Consider the following 21,159-nt stretch of genomic DNA (forward strand, 5'->3'; position numbering starts at 1 on the left):
TTCTAAGACCGTTTTCTCGTAGCAGCACGGGATTTGGTAGCTGCCCTCACTGACCCAAAACGAAAATCCACCCTGTATACGTCCCACTGCTGGGCACAGGCCTCCTCTCATGCGCGAGAGGGCTTGGGCTATAGTCCCCACGCTAGCCCAATGCGGATTGGGGACTTCACATACACCTTTGAATTTCTTCGAAATGTATGCAGGTTTCCTCACCATGTTTTCCTTCACCGTAAAGCTAGTGGTAAATATCAAATGATATTTCGTACATAAGTTCCGAATAACTCATCGGTAGGAGCCAGGACTTGATCCCGCGACCTCCGGATTGAAAGTCGTACGTCATATCCACTCGGCCACCATCGCTTTTGTGGAGTCTACTATTCTAAATATACTAAACTATATTTATAATAGCATAAAATGTTAAGCTTTGGTTTCCTCCGATAGCGGTGCCGTCATATGGCGGCCGTCTCCATACAAATACTACGACATCCATATTTAGCCGTATTATTTAGTATAGAGACGGCCGCTATATGACGGCACCGCTATCCTAGGAAAACCGATCTTTAGTTTACATAATTTGTCTCTTCTATTTAACAGCACTTTACTCGTAAAACGTCATTGCGTATAATGCGTATACGCTATTCTAACCTCTTAAGCATCCAAACACATCATAACTTCACTCAAACAATCATAACTACTGCAAAGTTCCTTCAGCCTTTCCAACTGTCCATCACTGAAACCAGAATGCTTCGCCACCACACACAACAGCCTCCTATCACTGAAACTCATCCCGTCCTTACACTTAACAAAATCGGTAAAATACCCAAATTCCACGTCAGCACATCTGTGGAAACCTAGCCTTAATATGTAGTAGCATAGGGGAATGATCTTGCGTATGTGTTTGTCGGACGAAGCGGAGACGAGGAGTGTTAGTAAGGTATAGGGGAGTAGGTTTGGGGATATTTTTCCGTGGAGGAGATGGCAAAGCGCCTCGAAAATCCAGCCGCTGAGGACTGGCAGCTGGTCTTGGGTTACTGATGTCTCGAATACCTGAAAAAAAAAAGAATATATTGGTCAATAGGCTACATTCCTACTAGTCAAATCAGCTTCTTTTTTAGAACTGTCAAAACGATTTGCTAATATGGAGTTTATATGAAGACGAATGTAGTGAATTGTAGTGACGTCACGGTAAACTCATCTACTTTTTATATTTCAATCCGATTTATTAAATACAAATTGTGTTTAAAAATAGCTGCTGTCTATGTTGTTCTAAATAATTATCTGGTGCTTTATTTCGTGCACGGTTTGAAATAATTTATTTTAAGTACAGGAAACATCCCTATTGTATACAAATCGACCTATTCCTACAGTAAGCATAATAAAGCTTGTGTTGTGGGTATTAACTAGGATTCATTTTAGTATACGGTGGCTAGTTATTGAAGGGCGGCCAGTTATTGAAACATATGTACTAAATATAATTCATTTTTAGTTTTAGGGTAGCCAGTTATTGACAATTTACCCCATATCACTACATATTACAAAACAAAGTCGCTTCCCGCTGTCTGTCTGTATGTATGCTTAGATCTTTAAAACTACGCAACGGATTTTGATGCGGTTTTTTTTAATAGACAGAGTGATTCAAGAGGAAGGTTTATGTATAATTTGTTAACCCGTGCGAAGCCGGGTAGGGTCGCTAGTAATAGATAATTACTTAAATAGGTACATCTAGGCTAGGGTAGAAGGTCGCAAATATAAATTAATATTTATATCCAACTAGCTGTTGCCCGCGACTTCGTACCCGTGGATTAGTATATTTTCCCCATATAAACTATAGGGGATGAATTTTGAAAAATCCTTTCTTAGTGGACCCCTATAAGGAACCTACTTGCCAAATTTGGACTTTCTAGTCCCCGCGGTTAAGGCTGTGCGTTGATTTAAGTCAGTCAGTCAGGTCTTTCACGTTTATATAATATAGATTAGTCCTTACCTCATAAACAACTTCAGCATTCAACACCGCACTTTCTATCCCCCTCTCTCTCTCACTAAGCGCCGCCATCTTCTCCCTCTCGCTCTCCTTGCAAGTCTCGAGAAACTCGATCACAACTCGACTCAAAGTCGCCGCGGGCGGCAGCGTTTCTCGCAGGAAGTATTTAAGTGCATTCGTTATTATTTGCTTGGTCTCTGGCATTTCGGACTTGCGCAGGAGTTTGTAGAGGAGGGTTATGCGTTCCATTGAGTTCATTAGGATGTCTGGGTCCATGTTGGACACGTCTGAGGTCAGTTTTGGGCTTAGCAGTTTGTTGTCAGCTGAAAATAAGTTAACATTTGATAAATCCAGAAAATTTGTCGAATTTTGTAACGTGGCTCTTCTGCGTCAAATTCGGTAGTTCTGATTTTTTGCAGACTTATTTATGATGTTGGCCCAATTAATAATCCAAGTTTGAGACCTCGAGCGCCGAACGCAACTCTATCAAAAATCGAAAAAAAAAACACAAATTTCGGTTTTCTTTTAGATTTGGGCGATTATAACCCTAAAAGACTAGTTTTTAGGGTTCCGTACCCAAAGGGTAAAAACGGGACCCTATTACTAAGACTCCGCTGTCCGTCCGTCCGTCCGTCCGTCCGTCCGTCTGTCACCAGTCTGTCTGTCTCACGAACCGTGATAGCTAGACAGTTGAAATTTTCACAGATGATGTATTTCTGTTGCCGCTATAACAACAAATACTAAAAACAGAATAAAATAAAGATTTAAGTGGGGCTCCCATACAACAAACGTGATTTTTGACCGAAGTTAAGCAACGTCGGGCGGGGTCAGTACTTGGATGGGTGACCGTTTTTTTGCTTGTTTTTTTTTTGCTTGTTTTGCTCTATTTTTTGTTGATGGTGCGGAACCCTCCGTGCGCGAGTCCGACTCGCACTTGGCCGGTTTTGTTGATAGTACCTTTTCAAAACGTTTTAAAAGAAGACTAAATTTGCTTCAATGCGACACTGTTATCTCTGTAGATTGAATAGTTTCCGAGATAAAGCATTTCAAAAATCGTAGTCGTCAAATGAGAGCGTACCTACGTTTGTATGGAGAACCGAGCTTGCTGGGAACTTATAATAAAAGTTATAAATCATAGACAAAGAATTACTAGAAATTAAGTGTTGTAGTTGCAATTTTCAGTTGAAGCAGATGGCGCTATACTCTAACATTGTCAAGTTTGACGTTTTACAATCCAGTTACCACATAATGACCCTTATTCATAAAACTTAGTAAGCCTCTATTAAATTTTGTCCCTTTCTAAGAAACACAAATGTCAAAATGACAGACAAGGAAAAACAATTATCACAGACCTGATAGACTTCTCAAGCGTTTATGAATAACACCATTAGCCTTTGTTATTAGGTCTAGGTTCTAAGCGTCCATAGGGTGCGTTGTTCCCTATCAGACGGGCTGTACGCTTGTTTGCCATGATAGCATAATATTGTGATATACCTGAGAACAGATGTACCATCAGAATCATCAGGGCGTGCCTCTCCGAATATTTCTTGATATTTTCCGTCAATTTCTCTATCACGTTGTTTTTCAGCTCTTTCGGCAACACCTGCTGCCGGATTGTGTTTGAGATGCCCTGAAATAAGAATAAAATAAATCAAACATATAGTTGATATAGTTTGTCAAAGGACTTTCTCAATTCAAACATAGACTGAAATAATAATAGACTAGTACCCAAAGGAAAAGGATGAGTATAGTTTTTTTGTTCTTATTTACTGATAAATTGGTTTGACCAACTATAGTCATATTTTCTTGGAGTGATTGTCAGCAGCAAAGTCTAAAGTTCGTACCAATTAATTCATGTACAGTCAGCAGCATAAGTTGCTAAGCGGGCAAGGTGTTCAAAATTATCTGTACGCGCTCTTATTGTCTTAACAATAAAGTCGCGTCAAGATCATTTTGAGCACTTCGCCCGCTTAGCAACTATTGCTGCGTCTTTTCTATAGTTCGTTTTTTTTAGCATTAGAAAGAACTTGAAAGAAGGTAAGCGATTTTGACATGTCTTTTAATTGAAAAACACTTGTTAAAAATCAATAACTATTACTTATTTAAGCAAAAGACTATAAATGATCGTATTAGATTCATAATTATTACATATTTACCGTAACTTATTTTTAAAATGTGTTTTTCAATTAAAAGACACATCAGGATTGTTTACCTTATTTCTAATGCTAAAATAACGAAGTCGGTCGTTTAGGTATAATTGAATTATAGTTTGTAGCTTTCTAATAGACCCCGAAGGCTAATCCTATTGTCTATTGTTAAGAAAAACCGCTCGTGCCACGTGCCACAACCACCTGCATAAAAAATCGGTACTTCGGTTACTGAGTGCCGGCGAGTCGAACGCTACAGAACCAGTCTAAAATGTGTCATCGAGATGTGTAACAAAGGCACGTTATCGGAGAGCGCACCTACACTGGTTTTTTGAGCGTTGGACTAGCCCGCGCTCAGGTGCCAAATAGAATAATTAGGACCCTTTTTTGCAGGTAAGTAGCACGTGCGGTTTTACTGAACAATAGACAATAGGATAAGCCTTCGGGGTCTACTAGAAAGCTACAAACTATACCTTGACAACTAGATCTATGCAGTAGTGCCTAGGCTTGGCTAGCACGAAGTCGACAGCGATATTTATGAGGTCCGGGTGTCCGAGCTCTATCAGAGTGAACAGTACGGCCCAGTAGAGACTCTGTTCATATAGGGACAACCTGAAACATAATATAAAAAGATATAATATTTTTCACCACACCAACTGGTAAAGGCTCTCTAAAACTGAAAAAAGTTGCATTTTATTCACATGTGGGGCAAAGTAATCAAATGCAAATTTCGAGTTGTTTTCTTATGTTTGCTGGTAGAATTGACTTTTTAATGATGATTCCGAATGATAAATATCTAGTATGTAACATTCATTTGGATTTGATTTGGTTTGATTTTGTTTGATATCTTACAGTTAATATTTTCTTTGGTGAAAAATGTTGTGTTTCACTCGGGGGAAAATTTTGTTTATCTCTCGTGATTTGAAACCCTCGCAACGCTGACCACGTGACTGTGTCTTTTCGACGAGAACTGACCACGTGACTGTGTCTTTTTGACGAGAACTGACCACGTGACTGTCTTTTTGCCGAGAACTGACCATGTGACTGTGTCTTATTGCCGAGAACTGACCACGTGACTGTCTTTTTGCCGAGAACTGACCACGTGACTCTCTTTTTGCCGAGAACTGACCATGTGACTGTGTCTTATTGCCGAGAACTGACCACGTGACTGTGTTTTTTTGCCGAGAACTGACCACGTGACTGTCTTTTTGACGAGAACTGACCATGTGACTGTCTTTTTTGCCGAGAGCTGACTACGTGACTGTATCTTTTTGCCGAGAACTGACCATGTGACTGTGTCTTTTTGACGAGAACTGACCATGTGACTGTCTTTTTGCCGAAAACTGACCACGTGACTGTGTCTTTTTGACGAGAACTGACCACGTAACTGTGTCTTTTTGACGAGAACTGACCATGTGACTGTGTCTTTTTGCAGAGAACTGACCATGTGACTGAGTCTTTTTGCCGAGAACTGACCACGTAACTGTGTCTTTTTGACGAGAACTGACCATGTGACTGTGTCTTTTTGCAGAGAACTGACCATGTGACTGTGTCTTTTTGAAGAGAACTGACCACGTGACTGTGTCTTTTAGCCGAGAACTGACCACGTGACTTTGTCTTTTTGAAGAGAACTGACCATGTGACTGTGTCTTTTTGCAGAGAACTGACCATGTGACTGTGTCTTTTTGCAGAGAACTGACCATGTGACTGTCTCTTTTTGAAGAGAACTGACCATGTGACTGTGTCTTTTTACAGAGAACTGACCACGTGACCGTGTCTTTTTGCCGCGAACAGACCACGTGACTATCTTTTTGCCGAGAACTGATGTGACTGTGTCTGAACAGACCTGGTGTCGTGCGGCAGATGTGTCCGCACGTGGAGCGCCAGCTGCGTGACGAGCTCCTGGTAGGGCGAGGGCGCGCCCACGAGCCGCCGCGAGCCGCCGAGCTGCAGCAGGCAGCCCTGCAGCGCCGCCTGACGCAGCGGCGCGTACGGGGAAGTCAGAGACTTTAGCAGCTTCTGGTGAACTGTTTGGAGTTCCTGTTGCAATAAAAAAGGACTTGTGAGACGGAATAAAGTTTGCGAAATATGAAATTTAGTATGAAAAAAAGTACGTACAATTAACATCAAAGACATATGTAGTAACGGCCAAATTTATCGTAACACGAGGTGTTACCATAGAAATAATAAAATACTAATTTTACCGACATATTTGGTCAGTTTGGCCGTCACTATTTGATGCAGACTGTACAAACGACTTCGTCATAAAATTCACTTTCAATAAGTAAAACACTTTAGAAGTCTTTCTTACTTTAAACGATAACTTCTTATCGAGACTATTCTAACGAGCCCAAACTCATGGTATTTACATTACAGTTTATATCCACTGGGATTTTATTTGTACATGGTTGTAAAATAAATGTATAGCATACCTGCGTATCATGCCTCTCCACACACAACGCGCGTTGCATGGCGGCGAGTAGGGCTCTACCGGCCGCACTGCAAAATAATAACACATGTGTAATTGATGGCACTGGCACATGAGTGCCGTCACCCCGTTCAGACCACACTTTAACACCTATACAGGGTGACCCATTTAGATCGGTCAGTATGGGAAAATCTGAAACTATAAGACATACGACGATCTCTTCTTAGGAACCATGTCATCGATTTTAGTAACAAGAAAAACTGCATTCATACATTAAAAAAAAATGTGTACTCAGCTCGGGAATCGAACCCGGACGTTTTGAAAAATAAAACTAAAATTATTTCTATTTAGATACCGATTGTGTAGGTCTTAAGCAGTAAATGAAACATGATGTCTGAAATGAATAAAATGCATTTTTTTCATATCCTTTATTTTAGTAAGTTTTCGAAATGACCACCGTTTTTTTCAATACATTTTACATCATTTTTTACTACCACACTTTAACACCTATATAGTAGCACAGCTGTACCTACTGCGTGAAGTGTATCATCAAGCCTCGTAAACGTCAGCTGTCGCTCCGTTGGCGTGTTGAAGTACTGTCTTAAGGCTTCGTCACACAGGCGCGTTTTCCAGGCGGCGCGTGAGCAGGGCGCGCCGCTTTTACATATAAAACGCTCACGCGCCGCCCGGAAAACGCGCCTGTGTGATGAAGCCTTTAATGTAGATCGTTTTTACATAAGATATTTTTCTATTGTATTATATTAGTACAGGTATTGAGTGATGTCACCCCGGGCCATGCTCAGGGCTATAAGCTACCAAACTTTAACACCTATATAGTAGCACAGCTGTACTGCGTGAAGTGTATCATCAAGCCTCGTAAACGTCAGCTGTCGCTCCGTTGGCGTGTTGAAGTAATGTCTTATTGCAGATGGTATTTACATAAGATGTTTTTCTATTGTATTATATTAGTAGTACCTGTATTGAGTGATGTCACCCCGGGCCCCGCTCAGGGCTATTAGTTGCGCGGCGCCGCACCGCCATTGAGACGCGTCGCTGTATACGTCGCTGCAGTAAATCAGGCTGGTCAGTAAGGCTAGGCGGGTCGCAAGGCCTGTCGGTGCCTGGAAAAGATAAAATAAAATAAGAAAGCCTTTTATTTCCTGCTACAAATATGTTACATGGATGTATGTTAGATATTAGTTTTTTTTTTAATTAATTTGGTTGTGAGTATTTTAGTTACTTAGTCTATAGATAGATAGATTTATTTATTGGTACTGATCATACACTGTCAACGTGGCTTAATATTTACAATGGGATTCAAGTGAATTACAATTAATGATTTCATAGTAGGTATATAAAACTTCAATTAAATATCAATTCCAAAAATAATACAATAGCAAATTAAGTCCGTACAATAAAAATTACAATAAATTAAAATTAAAAACATTAATAATGAATTAAAAACAATAAATTAATAATAATAATAATGTCAATGTCAATTATGTATTATGTATAAGCAGGAACCCCTTAGGTGAAGGCCTGGAAAAGATAAGATAAGGAAACAAGGTAGACGATGTTGAACCCGAAGTATGCTTTCAACTGGTCACTGAATTGTGACTTTCTAATTAGGAACGGGTTGATTGGTTACAGGCGTGACTGGGCCGTCGGCACAGAATAAATAATAGTACTAAGTACAGAAGACTCACTCTAACAAAACGCGTCTGTTACGATCAGCACAGATATGGCCGCTAGGTGGCGACAGCGCCACGCGCGGCTTATGGCTTTCCCCAAAATTGGGGCCGAACGGATGTACTTTTAGCTACCTGTAGCAAAGCGACGAAATCGCGGAGTGAGATACGCCTGCCGGCGAACAATAATGATTTTACTGCATTCTTAACGTGAACGAACTATATAGGTGAACCTGTCAAAAAAACGTATTTTTGCTCGTTCAACACAACTGAAAATAGGCACGATGTTAGTAGCCCACATACAAAACCAAAATGAGCTTAGTCATGGATCTTTTTACACGATTTTAGATAAATCGACGATGGACTTGTTTTTACCACAATTTTGCCTAATTGAAAGACAAGAGTCTACTTGTCCTTAAATTACCTGATGTCACAGACAAGACATACTCTAGACTGAGCATAGTAGCGCTACCCCCTCTGCAACAAATATACGGTAGTTTTACTCCATCTTCGAGTCAAAGTGTCTTTGTGTGACGTCCGTGTCTTTGAACGGACCAATCACGGCACGGGACTCGCTCGCCTCGCCCCCCGCACCCCAGTATTTTTGGCAGCATCGGTTTCATGAAATAATTGCTCTAAACTCCGTCTAGAGGATTCCTGGTCTATGCCTGATGTTTACCTTAGGATCTAGCATCTGAGAAGTGACATCCATTAGAAGTTGCAGACAGCTGTTCACGTCGACGTCTCTGTTCTTTCTTGCTCGCTTCACTTCTTTTCTTACGAAGTACGGCGCGTAGTCAGTTATATCTGCGACAAAATTACACATTTACATCAACGCTATACTTTATAGAGTTAAAATCCCTTAAACGGATAAGTTCGCCTTTGTACTGCCTATCCTGTGCCATATATTTGTGTTCTGTGTTTTGTACAATAAAGAGTTTATACATACATACATACATATAGACAGAAACAGATGGAAGAAAGGTAGTAAGAGAGAAAGCGATGCAACAGGGAGGTCACGATCCTCAATATTGAGGAATACGACGCAAGGAGGGTAGTTTATAGCTTTCCCGAATGAAGGTCGAGGGAGGCGATAGGTGTAATACGCGTTATACTCGTGAATGGGTGCTGTTTATGGAGACCGGTCTATTTATTAATTAATTAGTTAAGATTACACGGGCTACATGTTATAGTACATGTAAAATTATTTTTGAGTGGCATTAACGTGAGACGCTTCATTCAGTCCTTTTCTGTTTTTTTAGTTTGCTTTTGTTTCTTGTCTTAGGAATTTATAGGAATTTAAGTCTTGCAGACCCAATAAGGCAGATAATATGATAATCGTTTTAGCTTTGACACTTAAAGACATTTACATCTCCAAATATTTTTTAGTATTTGTCTGTTGTTTGTAACTTTTTTATTATAGTTTTTTTTTGTGTATTTCGGCATTTTAATTAAATTCTCCATGCTTTAAATAAAATCTACTCTACCTGCAGCCAGTTTGAGGTAATCGGCATTGTATTCTGCACAGTGGTAGCTCGGGCGTCATCGTCCAGACTTCAGAAGCGAGATCACTTTCAAAATAAGGTGACAAGCTATTTTGTGCCTTAAATATTACGACATAAAGTTTATTTTACCTGCAGCCAGTTTGAGGTAATCGGCATTGTATTCTGCACAGTGGTAGCTCGGAGCATCATCGTTCAGAAGTGGGATCACATTCAATATAAGTTGACAAGCTATTTAGTGCCTTAAACATTACATCATAAAGTTTATTTTACCTGCAGACAGTTTGAGGTAATCGGCATTGTATTCTGCACAGTGGTAGCTCGGGCGTCATCGTCCACACTTCGGAAGCGAGATCACTTTCAAAATAAGGTGTCAAGCTATTTAGTGCCTTAAATATTACGACATAAAGTTTATTTTACCTGCAGACAGTTTGAGGTAATCGGCATTGTATTCTGCACAATGGTAGCTCGGCGCGTCATCGTTCAGACTTCAGAAGCGAGATCACTTTTAAAATCAGTTGACAAGCTATTTAGTGCCTTAAAAATTCCAACATAAAGTTTATTTTATCTGCAGCCAGTTTGAGGTAATCGGCATTGTATTCGGCACAGTGGTAGCTCGGGGCGTCATCGTTCAGAAGTGGGATCACTTTCAAAATAAGTTGACAAGCTATTTAGCACCTTAAACATTACAACATAAAGTTTATTTTACCTGCAGCCAGTTTGAGGTAATGTTCATTGTATTCTGCACAGTGATAGCTCGGGGCGTCATCGTTCAGAAGTGGGATCACTTTCAAAATAAGTTGACAAGCTATTTAGCACCTTAAACATTACAACATAAAGTTTATTTTACCTGCAGCCAGTTTGAGGTAATCGGCATTGTATTCGGCACAGTGGTAGCTCGGGGCGTCATCGTTCAGGAGTGGGATCCGCTCCAAGTTGATGTTGTCCAGTTGTGAGAAGAAGGGAGTGCCGACTAGAATGTTGCGCAGTCGCTGTATTCTGTACATAAAAACAGAAAATGTTTACATATTATTTATACTGTGGCAAACCCACTTTGTCTAGCGCACCTAGCGCCCGTCAGCAACTGTGTTATTCCCCGCTCGGCCCAATGCCCGCCAAGGAGAACCACCCAAATTTCAAACCTTTTGTCAAACTACACTCACCCCCGGCTGGTCCTGCCCAGGTCTCTAGGCACGTGTCTAGCGCACCTAGCGCCCGTCAGCAACTGTGTTATTCCCCGCACGGCCCAATCCCCGACATGGAGAACCACCCAAATTTCAAACCTTTTGTCAAACTGCACTCACCCCCGGCTCGTTCTGCCCAGGTCTCTAGGCACGTGTCTAGCGCACCTAGCGCCCGTCAGCAACTGCGTTATTCCCCGCACGGCCCAATTCCCGCCAAGGAGAACCACCCAAATTTCAAACCTTTTGTTAAGTTTAACAGTGGAGTTCCACTCACCCTCGGCTCGTCCTGCCCAGGTCTCTAGGCACGTGTCTAGCGCACCTAGCGCCCGTCAGCAACTGTGTTATTCCCCGCACGGCCCAATGCCCGACAAGGAGAACCACCCAAGTTTCAAACCTTTTGTCAAACTGCACTCACCCTCGGCTAGTCCTGCCCAGGTCTCTAGGCACGTGTCTAGCGCACCTAGCGCCCGTCAGCAACTGTGTTATTCCCCGCACGGCCCAATGCCCGCCAAGGAGAACCACCCAAGTTTCAAACCTTTTGTCGAACTGCACTCACCCTCGGCTAGTCCTGCCCAGGTCTCTAGGCACGTGTCTAGCGCACCTAGCGCCCGTCAGCAACTGTGTTATGCCCCGCACGGCCCAATGCCCGCCAAGGAGAATCACCCAAGTTTCAAACCTTTTGTCAAACTGCACTCACCCTCGGCTAGTCCTGCCCAGGTCTCTAGGCACGTGTCTAGCGCGCCTAGCGCCCGTCAGCAACTGTGTTATTCCCCGCACGGCCCAATGCCCGCCAAGGAGAACCACCCAAATTTCAAACCTTTTGTTAAGTTTAACAGTGGAGTTCCACTCACCCTCGGCTCGTCCTGCCCAGGTCTCTAGGCACGTGTCTAGCGCACCTAGCGCCCGTCAGCAACTGTGTTATTCCCCGCACGGCCCAATGCCCGCCAAGGAGAACCACCCAAATTTCAAACGTTTTGTTAAGTTTAACAGTGGAGTTCCACTCACCCTCGGCTCGTCCTGCCCAGGTCTCTAGGCACGTGTCTAGCGCACCTAGCGCCCGTCAGCAACTGCGTTATTCCCCGCACGGCCCAATTCCCGCCAAGGAGAACCACCCAAATTTCAAACCTTTTGTTAAGTTTAACAGTGGAGTTCCACTCACCCTCGGCTCGTCCTGCCCAGGTCTCTAGGCACGTGTCTAGCGCACCTAGCGCCCGTCAGCAACTGTGTTATTCCCCGCACGGCCCAATGCCCGCCGTTGCCCTGCAGCGCGCCGAGGAGAACCACCCAAATTTCTTCGAACTGCTTCTTTGACGACCAACCGATTAGGTTCACTCTGAAATACAGTCGAGTATATTCATATAGATATAGTGACTTACGTATTGGAGAGAGAGAGTGCGAGAGAGAGTAAATGGAGCAGCAATTAGCACTTATATACATACAGTTGTGAATGATGTGATATAGCAATAACCTACGGCGATATACGTGCTAACCACCATAGCACAGAATAAATAATACATAGTACTAGGTACAAAAGATTCACTCTCTAACAAAACGCGTCTATTACGACAAATTTGACCGCTAGGTGGCGCCACCGCGAACAGGCGTCCGTCCCATAGCGGTGCGCGGCAACTACTATGGCTAGACACCAAAATTGGTGTGGGCCGGGTACTTGTAGGTACTTGTAGAAATCGCGGAGTGAGCCACGCCTGGCCATAAGCACAAAACAGATACAGTACAGAAATCAATCTACATACAAAGTGCGCTCGAGCAACGCACACATAGACACTGCTCACGGACACGATATCTCGGACCGGTTGGGACCAGTGCGAGCGCGAGTGCCATCCGCTTGAGACACGCGTCTGTGAACTTTTTTGTGCAATAATGGAGAAACAAAATAGTACATTATTGTCGAGGTTCGGAAGTAGCTACTTGCAGGCTGAGGATTCGTTTTAAACGGACGACCTTGGGAGTCCGTTTAATTGAATCCGAAGCCAGCAAGTAGCCTTCCAGCCGAGTCATATATAGTGCTTTTCTCAAAAATGGTGCAAGAAATAGAAATATTTTACAGAACTTACAAAAGCAACGTTCTAATTTTCCATTAATTTTCACAGAAAAAAATACAACCATTAAAAAAATTAGCTTGCCGCCTTTAAAAAAAAAAAAGAAGTGTATTGTTCTGCTGAAAATACGCCAACCTATTTGAGACACCTAAATAGTCGCGGTACCAACATTAAGCCTGTAACAGACTATCGCACCGCACCGCGACCTTGGAGCGTCGCACCCATAAGTGAGAGCGAGAAAGAGATATCTGTTTCTCGCTCTCATTTATGGGTGCGACGCTCCAAGGTCGCGGTGCGGTGCGATAGTCTGTTATAGGCTTTATAATAATAAGTGCTGATCATCTGTTTGGCTGTTTAAGGGACCTATGCCTTCATTTGATATGGCCATTTGAAGTTTTAAAAAGTTTGGAACTCGTTAAATAATGGAATTTGTATGCGACATTGCAGTCCCGAAATCGAGACTGCAATGTTTTTAACTTTTTAATTTTTTGAATGACCATAAACTACGCACTTCGCGACCTATTTTTTAACCGGCAACGTCGACTTTGCCGTCCATTTTTGAGAAAACAAAGTTATTATAACTGTTCAGTGGACGGTTGTTTAAATTCAACATTAAACGGTGAATTGTCGTTTTTTAAGCTACCAGTGGTTTCAGAGAGTAAGTAGGTATCTGCTTGTATTTCGATGGTTCGTTTTAACGTTAAACAGAACAGTTAGGTAGGTAGGTAAGCACCCCGCCCCGGCCACTACTAGATACGAGTGCCACTACCACGATAGTTTTTTGTGCATAAGTCATAGTTGACAACCCTAGAGCGACCGCCGAGCGTAGGCATGAAAAGTGAAGTACATACATGTGATTGACTTCTGTACTGTATCTGTTTTGTGCCATAAGTCTAAATACTGACCTGAATAAGAAGGCTTCCAAAACGTCCATATCCTGGAAGGCCTGGAGCGGCAGGTCGATCTTCTGGAGCTGGTCCTTCTTGGAGACCACTTCCACGGAACACCAAGCTATGGGCGGTATGAGCGCCACGTTGCTTACTATGTCCAGTCTGAAACAGAAAACTTAAGGATTGGCAAAATCATAGAGAAAAAAAGCGGCCAAGTGCGAGTCGGACTCGCCCATGAAGGGTTCCGTATTTAGGCGATTTATGACGATAAAAAAAAAACTACTTACTAGATCTCGTTCAAACCAATTTTCGGTGGAAGTTTACATGGTAATGTACATCATATATTTTTTTTAGTTTTATCATTCTCTTATTTTAGAAGTTACAGGGGGGGGGGACACACATTTTACCACTTTGGAAGTGTCTCTCGCGCAAACTATTCAGTTTAGAAAAAAATGATATTAGAAACCTCAATATCATTTTTGAAGACCTATCCATAGATACCCCACACGTATGGGTTTGATGAAAAAAAAAATTTTGAGTTTCAGTTCGAAGTATGGGGAACCCCAAAAATTTATTGTTTTTTTTCTATTTTTGTGTGAAAATCTTAATGCGGTTCACAGAATACATCTACTTACCAAGTTTCAACAGTATAGTTCTTATAGTTTCGGAGAAAAGTGGCTGTGACATACGGACGGACAGACAGACGGACAGACGGACAGACGGACAGACAGACAGACAGACATGACGAATCTATAAGGGTTCCGTTTTTTACCCTTTGGGTACGGAACCCTAAAAATACATAGAGTGCTCACTCCATACATCAGTTCAGACTATTAATTTCAGTGTCTACATCTAGCATCGAGTAGCGGAACTATCAGTACTGCTACTTGACAATAGATGTAGCACCGACCGGAAAGTCTTATCTCAACAGCATAAGACTTTCCGGTCGGTGGCGACATCTATTGTCAAGTAGCAGTACTGATAGTTCCGCTACTCGATGCTAGATGCTAATAGTCTTTTTGGTACTAAAACTGATGTATGGAGTGAGCACTCTATGTATTTCTTTCTCTATGGCAAAATATTACATTTGAACTATATCAAAATCTATAAGCTGAAAAATTCAAATTCCTTTTGATAATTTAAGACATTTAAGTAATTATAATTATGATCATCATCATCGCTTTGTCCCGGGATTTTACCACGGCTCATGGGAGCATGGGGTCCGCTTGGCAACTAATCACAGGAATTGGCGTGGGCACTAGTTTTTACGAAAGCGACTGCCATCTGACCTTCTAACTCAGAGGGTGAACCCTTATTGGGTTTAGTCCGGTTTCCTCACGTTTTCCTTCACTGAAAAGCGACTGGTAAATATCAAATGATATTTCGTACATAAGTTCCGAAAAACTCATAGGTACAAGCCGGGGTTTGAACCCGCAACCTCCAGACTGCAAGTCGCACTCTCTTACCGCTAGGCCACCAGCGCTTCATTTGCAATACATTTATGATATTTATATTATCTAACTAGGGAACCGCCCCGGCTTCGCACGGGTTAACAAATTATACATAAACCTTCCTCTTGAATCACTCTGTCTATTAAAAAAGATCGCATCAAAATCCGTTGCGTAGTTTTAAAGATCTAAGCATACATACAGACCAGTGTTGGCCGAAACGTTAATGCAATTGACTATTTTTGACCATTAACCATTATAAATTGAACCGTGAACTGTAATCGTCCGTTACGGTTTACGGTTTAATTTGTACTGGTTAATCGTCAATTGCAATTAACGTTATGCCAACACTGATACAGACAGCGAGAAGCGACTTTGTTTTATACTATATAGTGATGAATAAACTTACCTCGCCAGGCTGACAAGTAACTTCTGAATAGGTTTCCTATAGCACTTGCCGAGTACGTCACTCGCTCCGTCGGTACACAAGTTCGATTCCCAATACTCGATGAGGGTGACTAGTTTGTCTCCTATGATGATTATGTCCGGTTTGGGGTCTTCGTCGGTCGCTATGTATTTATTTAGTGTTATTGGTTTGGTGTCCTGTAAAAAATGTGTTGTTGTACAAAGTTCTTTGAACCAAAAAATAAATTTTGCATGTAAAGCGTTTTACTCAATCTATCTTTTTGTATTACAATTAGGGTTGCCAGATGCCCTATTACAAATAGGGGATTTGGCGAGATTTCCCCGATTTTTAGCATTCGTTCCCGATTCCCGACCAAGTGAAAATTGTCCCGAATAACAGCTTCACGTTATAAAACAATAATTTCAAGTTCCGAACTGTCGTCGAGCGAGCGAGTGACCCGCGTCGAGACGTAATCGGAAGAGCAGCTGATGTAATACCAATAATGTAAAATATCGTTGTTTTTTATACAATTACTTTAATTTGAATGTTTTTTTCCCGACTTAAGTCCCAAAATCCCGAAAAATTTATATTTTTTCCCGATAATAGCGCGTTCCGATCTGGCAACCCTAATTACAATGCCTAGCAACGAAAATGATTTTTGTAGAGATGCAAAGTCGAAAAACTCATGTCACCCACAAGCTGACAGCTAAAATAGATGGCGCTGTTTGTATTTACCGAAGTGTTAAACATCATCTTTAGACAACCAGAGTTATCGTATAATGTTCAGCCGTACACCGCCATCTATATCATCTAAAATTTAAGGCATGAATTTGACTTAAGACTTTATACATTAATAAAAGACCGGCTAAGTGCGAGTCGGATTCGCGCAAGGAGGGTTCCGCACCATCAACAAAAAATAGAGCAAAAAAAATCGTGTTTGTTGTATGGGAGCCCCCCTTAAATATTTATTTTATTTTATTTTTAGTATTTGTTGTTATAGCGACAACAGAGATACATCATTTGTGAAAATTTCAACTGTCTAGCTATCGCGGTTCATGAGATACAGCCTGGTGACAGACGGACGGTCGGACGGACGGACAGCGAAGTCTTAGTAATAGGGTCCCGTTTTTACCCTTTGGGTACGGAACCCTAAAAAATAGGATAAGAGCGTAACGGTTGTAGAAAAGCGCGCTATACAATGGTTTACGAATAAATGCATGAAAACATACCTTGACTAGATACTTCACAATCGCATACAAACAGCTGATCGCAGACTGCGTCCGATTAACATTGCTGTCAAAATTCAACCCACTCCATATATCTTTACAGCCCAATGCCTCCGCCACATTGTCAACTGTCAGCACTATGACACTGTCAACTACCACGTCATCTGTCACGGTGACATTAGCTCGGAATGACACATCAGTATGCACCGGACTCTCCACAAGTTTTTTATTCTTTATCAAAAACGTCAAATACTGTAAAGATATGACGGAAAATATGGCTATGTTCTTCGCTAAAGATCCTGGTAGTATGCTCTCTATAGATTTCTCTAATAAGTCGCAGTCGGTATCGTCGATAAGGGTCAAAGTCCTTTGCATAGATTCTAGGAATCCTTTTAAAATTGTTTGGACGGTAATGAATTCTTGATAGAATAATTTGTCTTGAAACACTTGATGGCATCTTCTTGTATATTTATCTATAGTTTGTTCTACGGTTAGGTTAAAGTTTTCAGATTGGCTTAAAGGCCTATTTTGCTTAGGGAATAGCCTTATTATTTCAGATAGACTTTTGTCAAAGGAGGTTATAGCGACTTCGTATAATTCTGACATCTGTGGAGGAATCAATTCTGTGTCTTCATCGGTCAATTCTAAATTTCCGAATTTCTCTTTTTCATTGACCGGTATAAAGAACTGTGATTTTGATTCTTTGTCACTCTTTTTGAAAACTTGTAGGCTGTTGACTACATTCAATTTGTTACTATCCATGGATGATATCATTTCTTCATGTATTTTAATCATCTCTCTCTGTTCTCTGATATTGTCTCGCTCTAACTCTTTGCGTTCGCAAGCGGACGCCACGTCCAAAAACTCTTTGAGATAATTATCACAGATAAGTTTGAAGAAGGTGCTAAGTAGTTTCCTGTCAAACTCTGGGCAAGCGATGACGGTTGACAGCTCGTCTTTTGAGAGATTTAGTAATAGCGAAGCGAGCTCCTTTTGCTTGGATATCTTCGGTAAAACGCAGTTGGTTTGACAGCATCTGTAATACAAAATAAATATAATGTGATAGGTTTATAATTTTCTTTGTTGACTACTAATATCCTAAAAAGATCTGCGCCGGTCGCATTTTTATCGCTTGTCACCATGCCTGTCACGTTCTAACAAGTATGTAAGTGCGGAAGTGACGGGCAAAGTGACAAGCGATAAAAAAGGAACCATGCTGCGCCCGCTGGTTGGAACTGACCTGGCTTTAACCTGGTTGGCGAGCCAGTGGTCGTCAACTATGGTGGTGACGATGTAATGCGGGTTGATGGCTCGGTCTTGGGACATCCAATAGGGACAGGTCAAACACCTTTGAAGCTAAGAAGTTCAGCTCCATCACCAGCGCTGCCCCCTTAAGCCAATTAGCGGTATCTCAAAAACAAAAATAGTTGAAAATGGAACTATAAGATAAAGAATTTAAAGTATATGTTTGCATTAAATTTTGATTTGAGATACCGCTAATTGGCTTAAGGGGGCAGAGCGGTGCTCTCAGCTCCACGGACCCTGGATAACTTTAGAAGCAGGGAAAGCTTGGAACTGACCTGGCTTTAACCTGGTTGGCGAGCCAGTGGTCGTCAACTATGGTGGTGACGATGTACTGCGGGTTGATGGCTCGGTCTTGGGACAGGTCCAATGGAGACAGATCGAATACTGATGACGCTAAGGAGTTCAACTCCATCACCAGCGATGCTCTCAGGTCCCAGCAGAGCTGCAACTCTCAGCAGATAACTTTAGAAGCAGGGAAAGCTTGGAACTGACCTGGCTTTAACCTGGTTGGCGAGCCAGTGGTCGTCAACTATGGTGGTGACTATGTACTGCGGGTTGATGGCTCGGTCTTGGGACAGGTCCAATGGAGACAGATCGAATACTGATGACGCTAAGGAGTTCAATTCCATTACTAGGGAAGAGTATCTGTAACAGGTAAGTACTTATATTAAATGATCTCTCGAATAAAAAAATACAAATAGACTTGCTTATAGAGTTAAGTACTCGAACTCGATATGAATAGAAAACACTGAATTAGGTAGTCGCTTTGACGTCTTTGCCGCATATCCAGAGGAAAACGGGGACGACGTTTGTATAGACTCTATACTATAGAGAACCGGTCGTCCCGTTTCCTCTTAAAAATGCCACGGAATTTGCTTAATGACAACCGGTTGACGACCGGTCTGGCCTAGTGGCGTAGTGACCCAGCCTGTGAAGCCGATGGCCCTGGGTTCGAATCCCGGTAAGGGCATTTATTTGTGTGATGAACACAAATATTTGTTCCTGAGTCATGGGTGTTTTCTACGTATATAAGTATGTATTTATCTATATAATTATGTATATCGTCGCCTAGCACCCATAGTACAAGCTTTGCTTATTTTGGGGCTAGGTTGATCTGTGTAAGATGTCCCCTGATATTTATTTATTTTATGAGACCACTAAAATGTAGACTTACCGAACATGGACCTTTTCCCTCTGTAGCATCTCTAAGGCCACCTGAACGTCCTCTTTAGTCAACTGCACGTTTATGTCTTCCACGGGCATGTCTTTCAGAAGTCTGCATCTATCTATGGCCAGGTTTGCGAATCTAAAATATAGTAGTATTAGCAATCACTTTATTGTACATAACACAGCTCAGGTTTACTATTTGAAAGTATTTAACATATACCAGATTTAAAATATAAATATTAAATATGGTAGGACATTGACTCATTATAATCGTAAACCCTTGCATATATAATTTGAAAAAGCAAAGTCATGTTACAATACTACGTATTGTGTGACGTACCGGTAAAAATAGAGCGTACAAAATTAGATTCGCCATTAGGTACCTACCTACAACAGATAACAAACTGAAATAGATAACATACACTAAAAAAAAACCGGCCAAGTGCGAGTCGGACTCGCGTTCCAAGGGTTCCGTACACGACCGACTCACGCTTGACTGCACATTTTTAATAAGTTTTCCTGTCATCTATAGTTAAAGAACTATTTTGTGTATTTTTTCCACAATATTAGACTCCGTAGTTTCGGAGATAAAGGGGGGGAATGGTCGGACAGACAGACGCACGAGTGATCCTATAAGGGTTCCGTTTTCTCCTTTTGAGTTACGGAACCCTAAAAAGTGACCAAGACCACCAGTGGCCGTGGCGGGAATTGAACCCGCGTCTTCAGCTTACGCAGCTAACGTCCTTACCACTAGACCACCCGGCCACGGTGGTACAAGTCCCAAATCTACATGACTAATTTTCATTTATGGTATCAATCGATCGGGTTTGTTTTTAGAATCAAATGTCTATATGGGACCCATTGCATTAAAGTAACACAAAAGTCAGAAATTGTAGTCAAAGGCCCACAGTCGCACTTCACTCGCGAAACGCCCTACACAAAACGGCAAGGGAACGTGACATCAAGGTCTCTGGGAGCCCATCTTGTAGTATGGACAAAACAAGAAAATTGCCTTTTTGTCGGTGAAATATTGCGTTTATGTATATAGTTGCTGTACAATATTTTTTTGGACGAAATGTAAGGAATCGAATGGTACCCTTACTTTTATCGTTTTTGGAAGTTAAAAAAAAACTTAAATTTTGAAACATTCAGGTCCTGTATTTTTGTAATTTTTCAATATTTTATTTTAATATCTACATTATTGTGATAAATTGCTCGTTTGCTATCTATTTTACTAGATTTTGTTATAAAATTCTACATGTGTCATCATCCCTATTCTCTGGTGTATACTATCTTTGAAAGGCTAGGCGCCTTTGACCAACTCTCAGGGCAAGCAGTAAGTGCTTGCACCTCTATACGAATCCTTTACTCATTACTGGATTACGGTATAGCGAGAGAGATGGTGCTGCCATCTATCCAACTAGGAGGTATCCAAAATTGTGCTGCCATCTGGTGGTGGTCATGGTGGTGTATGTTATCTATATCAGTTTATAATTTATATTATAGTAGTGTGACTACTTAAAAAACTAAAATCAAAATATTTCTTAACAATAATTTGATTTGTTCCCCAGTTGAACAGATAACAACATAAAGATACTCATTATTAAATTATACAACGGGACTTAATCGCGTATCTAAGTTTTAAGATTTACCTCCGACGTTTCGAGGACGGCGTTGTCCCCGTGGTCTCGGAGAAGACTGGCTTAAGTTGACATCAGCATCGTCTA

At 41.5% G+C, this 21,159-nt stretch overlaps 1 protein-coding gene and 1 non-coding gene across 2 annotated transcripts in view; both read right to left on the bottom strand.

The window, feature by feature from the left end:
• Window positions 1-645: 645 nt before the first annotated feature.
• Window positions 646-21,159, bottom strand: part of LOC134657528 (huntingtin-like) — a 60,053-nt gene continuing 39,539 nt past the window's right edge. Inside the window, exons 31-45 of the mRNA XM_063513103.1 lie at window positions 19,440-19,571; window positions 18,758-18,910; window positions 16,964-17,996; window positions 15,738-15,931; window positions 13,896-14,042; window positions 12,090-12,263; window positions 10,597-10,745; window positions 8,924-9,051; window positions 7,532-7,677; window positions 6,561-6,627; window positions 5,975-6,168; window positions 4,602-4,740; window positions 3,476-3,611; window positions 1,985-2,304; window positions 646-1,047 (exon numbers count right to left, since the gene is read on the bottom strand). Coding sequence (XP_063369173.1) covers window positions 649-1,047; window positions 1,985-2,304; window positions 3,476-3,611; window positions 4,602-4,740; window positions 5,975-6,168; window positions 6,561-6,627; window positions 7,532-7,677; window positions 8,924-9,051; window positions 10,597-10,745; window positions 12,090-12,263; window positions 13,896-14,042; window positions 15,738-15,931; window positions 16,964-17,996; window positions 18,758-18,910; window positions 19,440-19,571 — 3,511 coding nt within the window. The 3' untranslated portion in view covers window positions 646-648. The remainder of the gene's footprint in view (window positions 1,048-1,984; window positions 2,305-3,475; window positions 3,612-4,601; window positions 4,741-5,974; window positions 6,169-6,560; window positions 6,628-7,531; window positions 7,678-8,923; window positions 9,052-10,596; window positions 10,746-12,089; window positions 12,264-13,895; window positions 14,043-15,737; window positions 15,932-16,963; window positions 17,997-18,757; window positions 18,911-19,439; window positions 19,572-21,159) is intronic.
• Trnat-cgu (transfer RNA threonine (anticodon CGU)) lies at window positions 20,126-20,197 on the bottom strand. The gene has a single exon. It is a non-coding gene; the product is annotated as a tRNA-Thr (tRNA).

This window comes from Cydia amplana, chromosome 20 (assembly GCF_948474715.1).
Source record: "Cydia amplana chromosome 20, ilCydAmpl1.1, whole genome shotgun sequence".
Lineage (NCBI taxonomy): Eukaryota > Metazoa > Arthropoda > Insecta > Lepidoptera > Tortricidae > Cydia > Cydia amplana.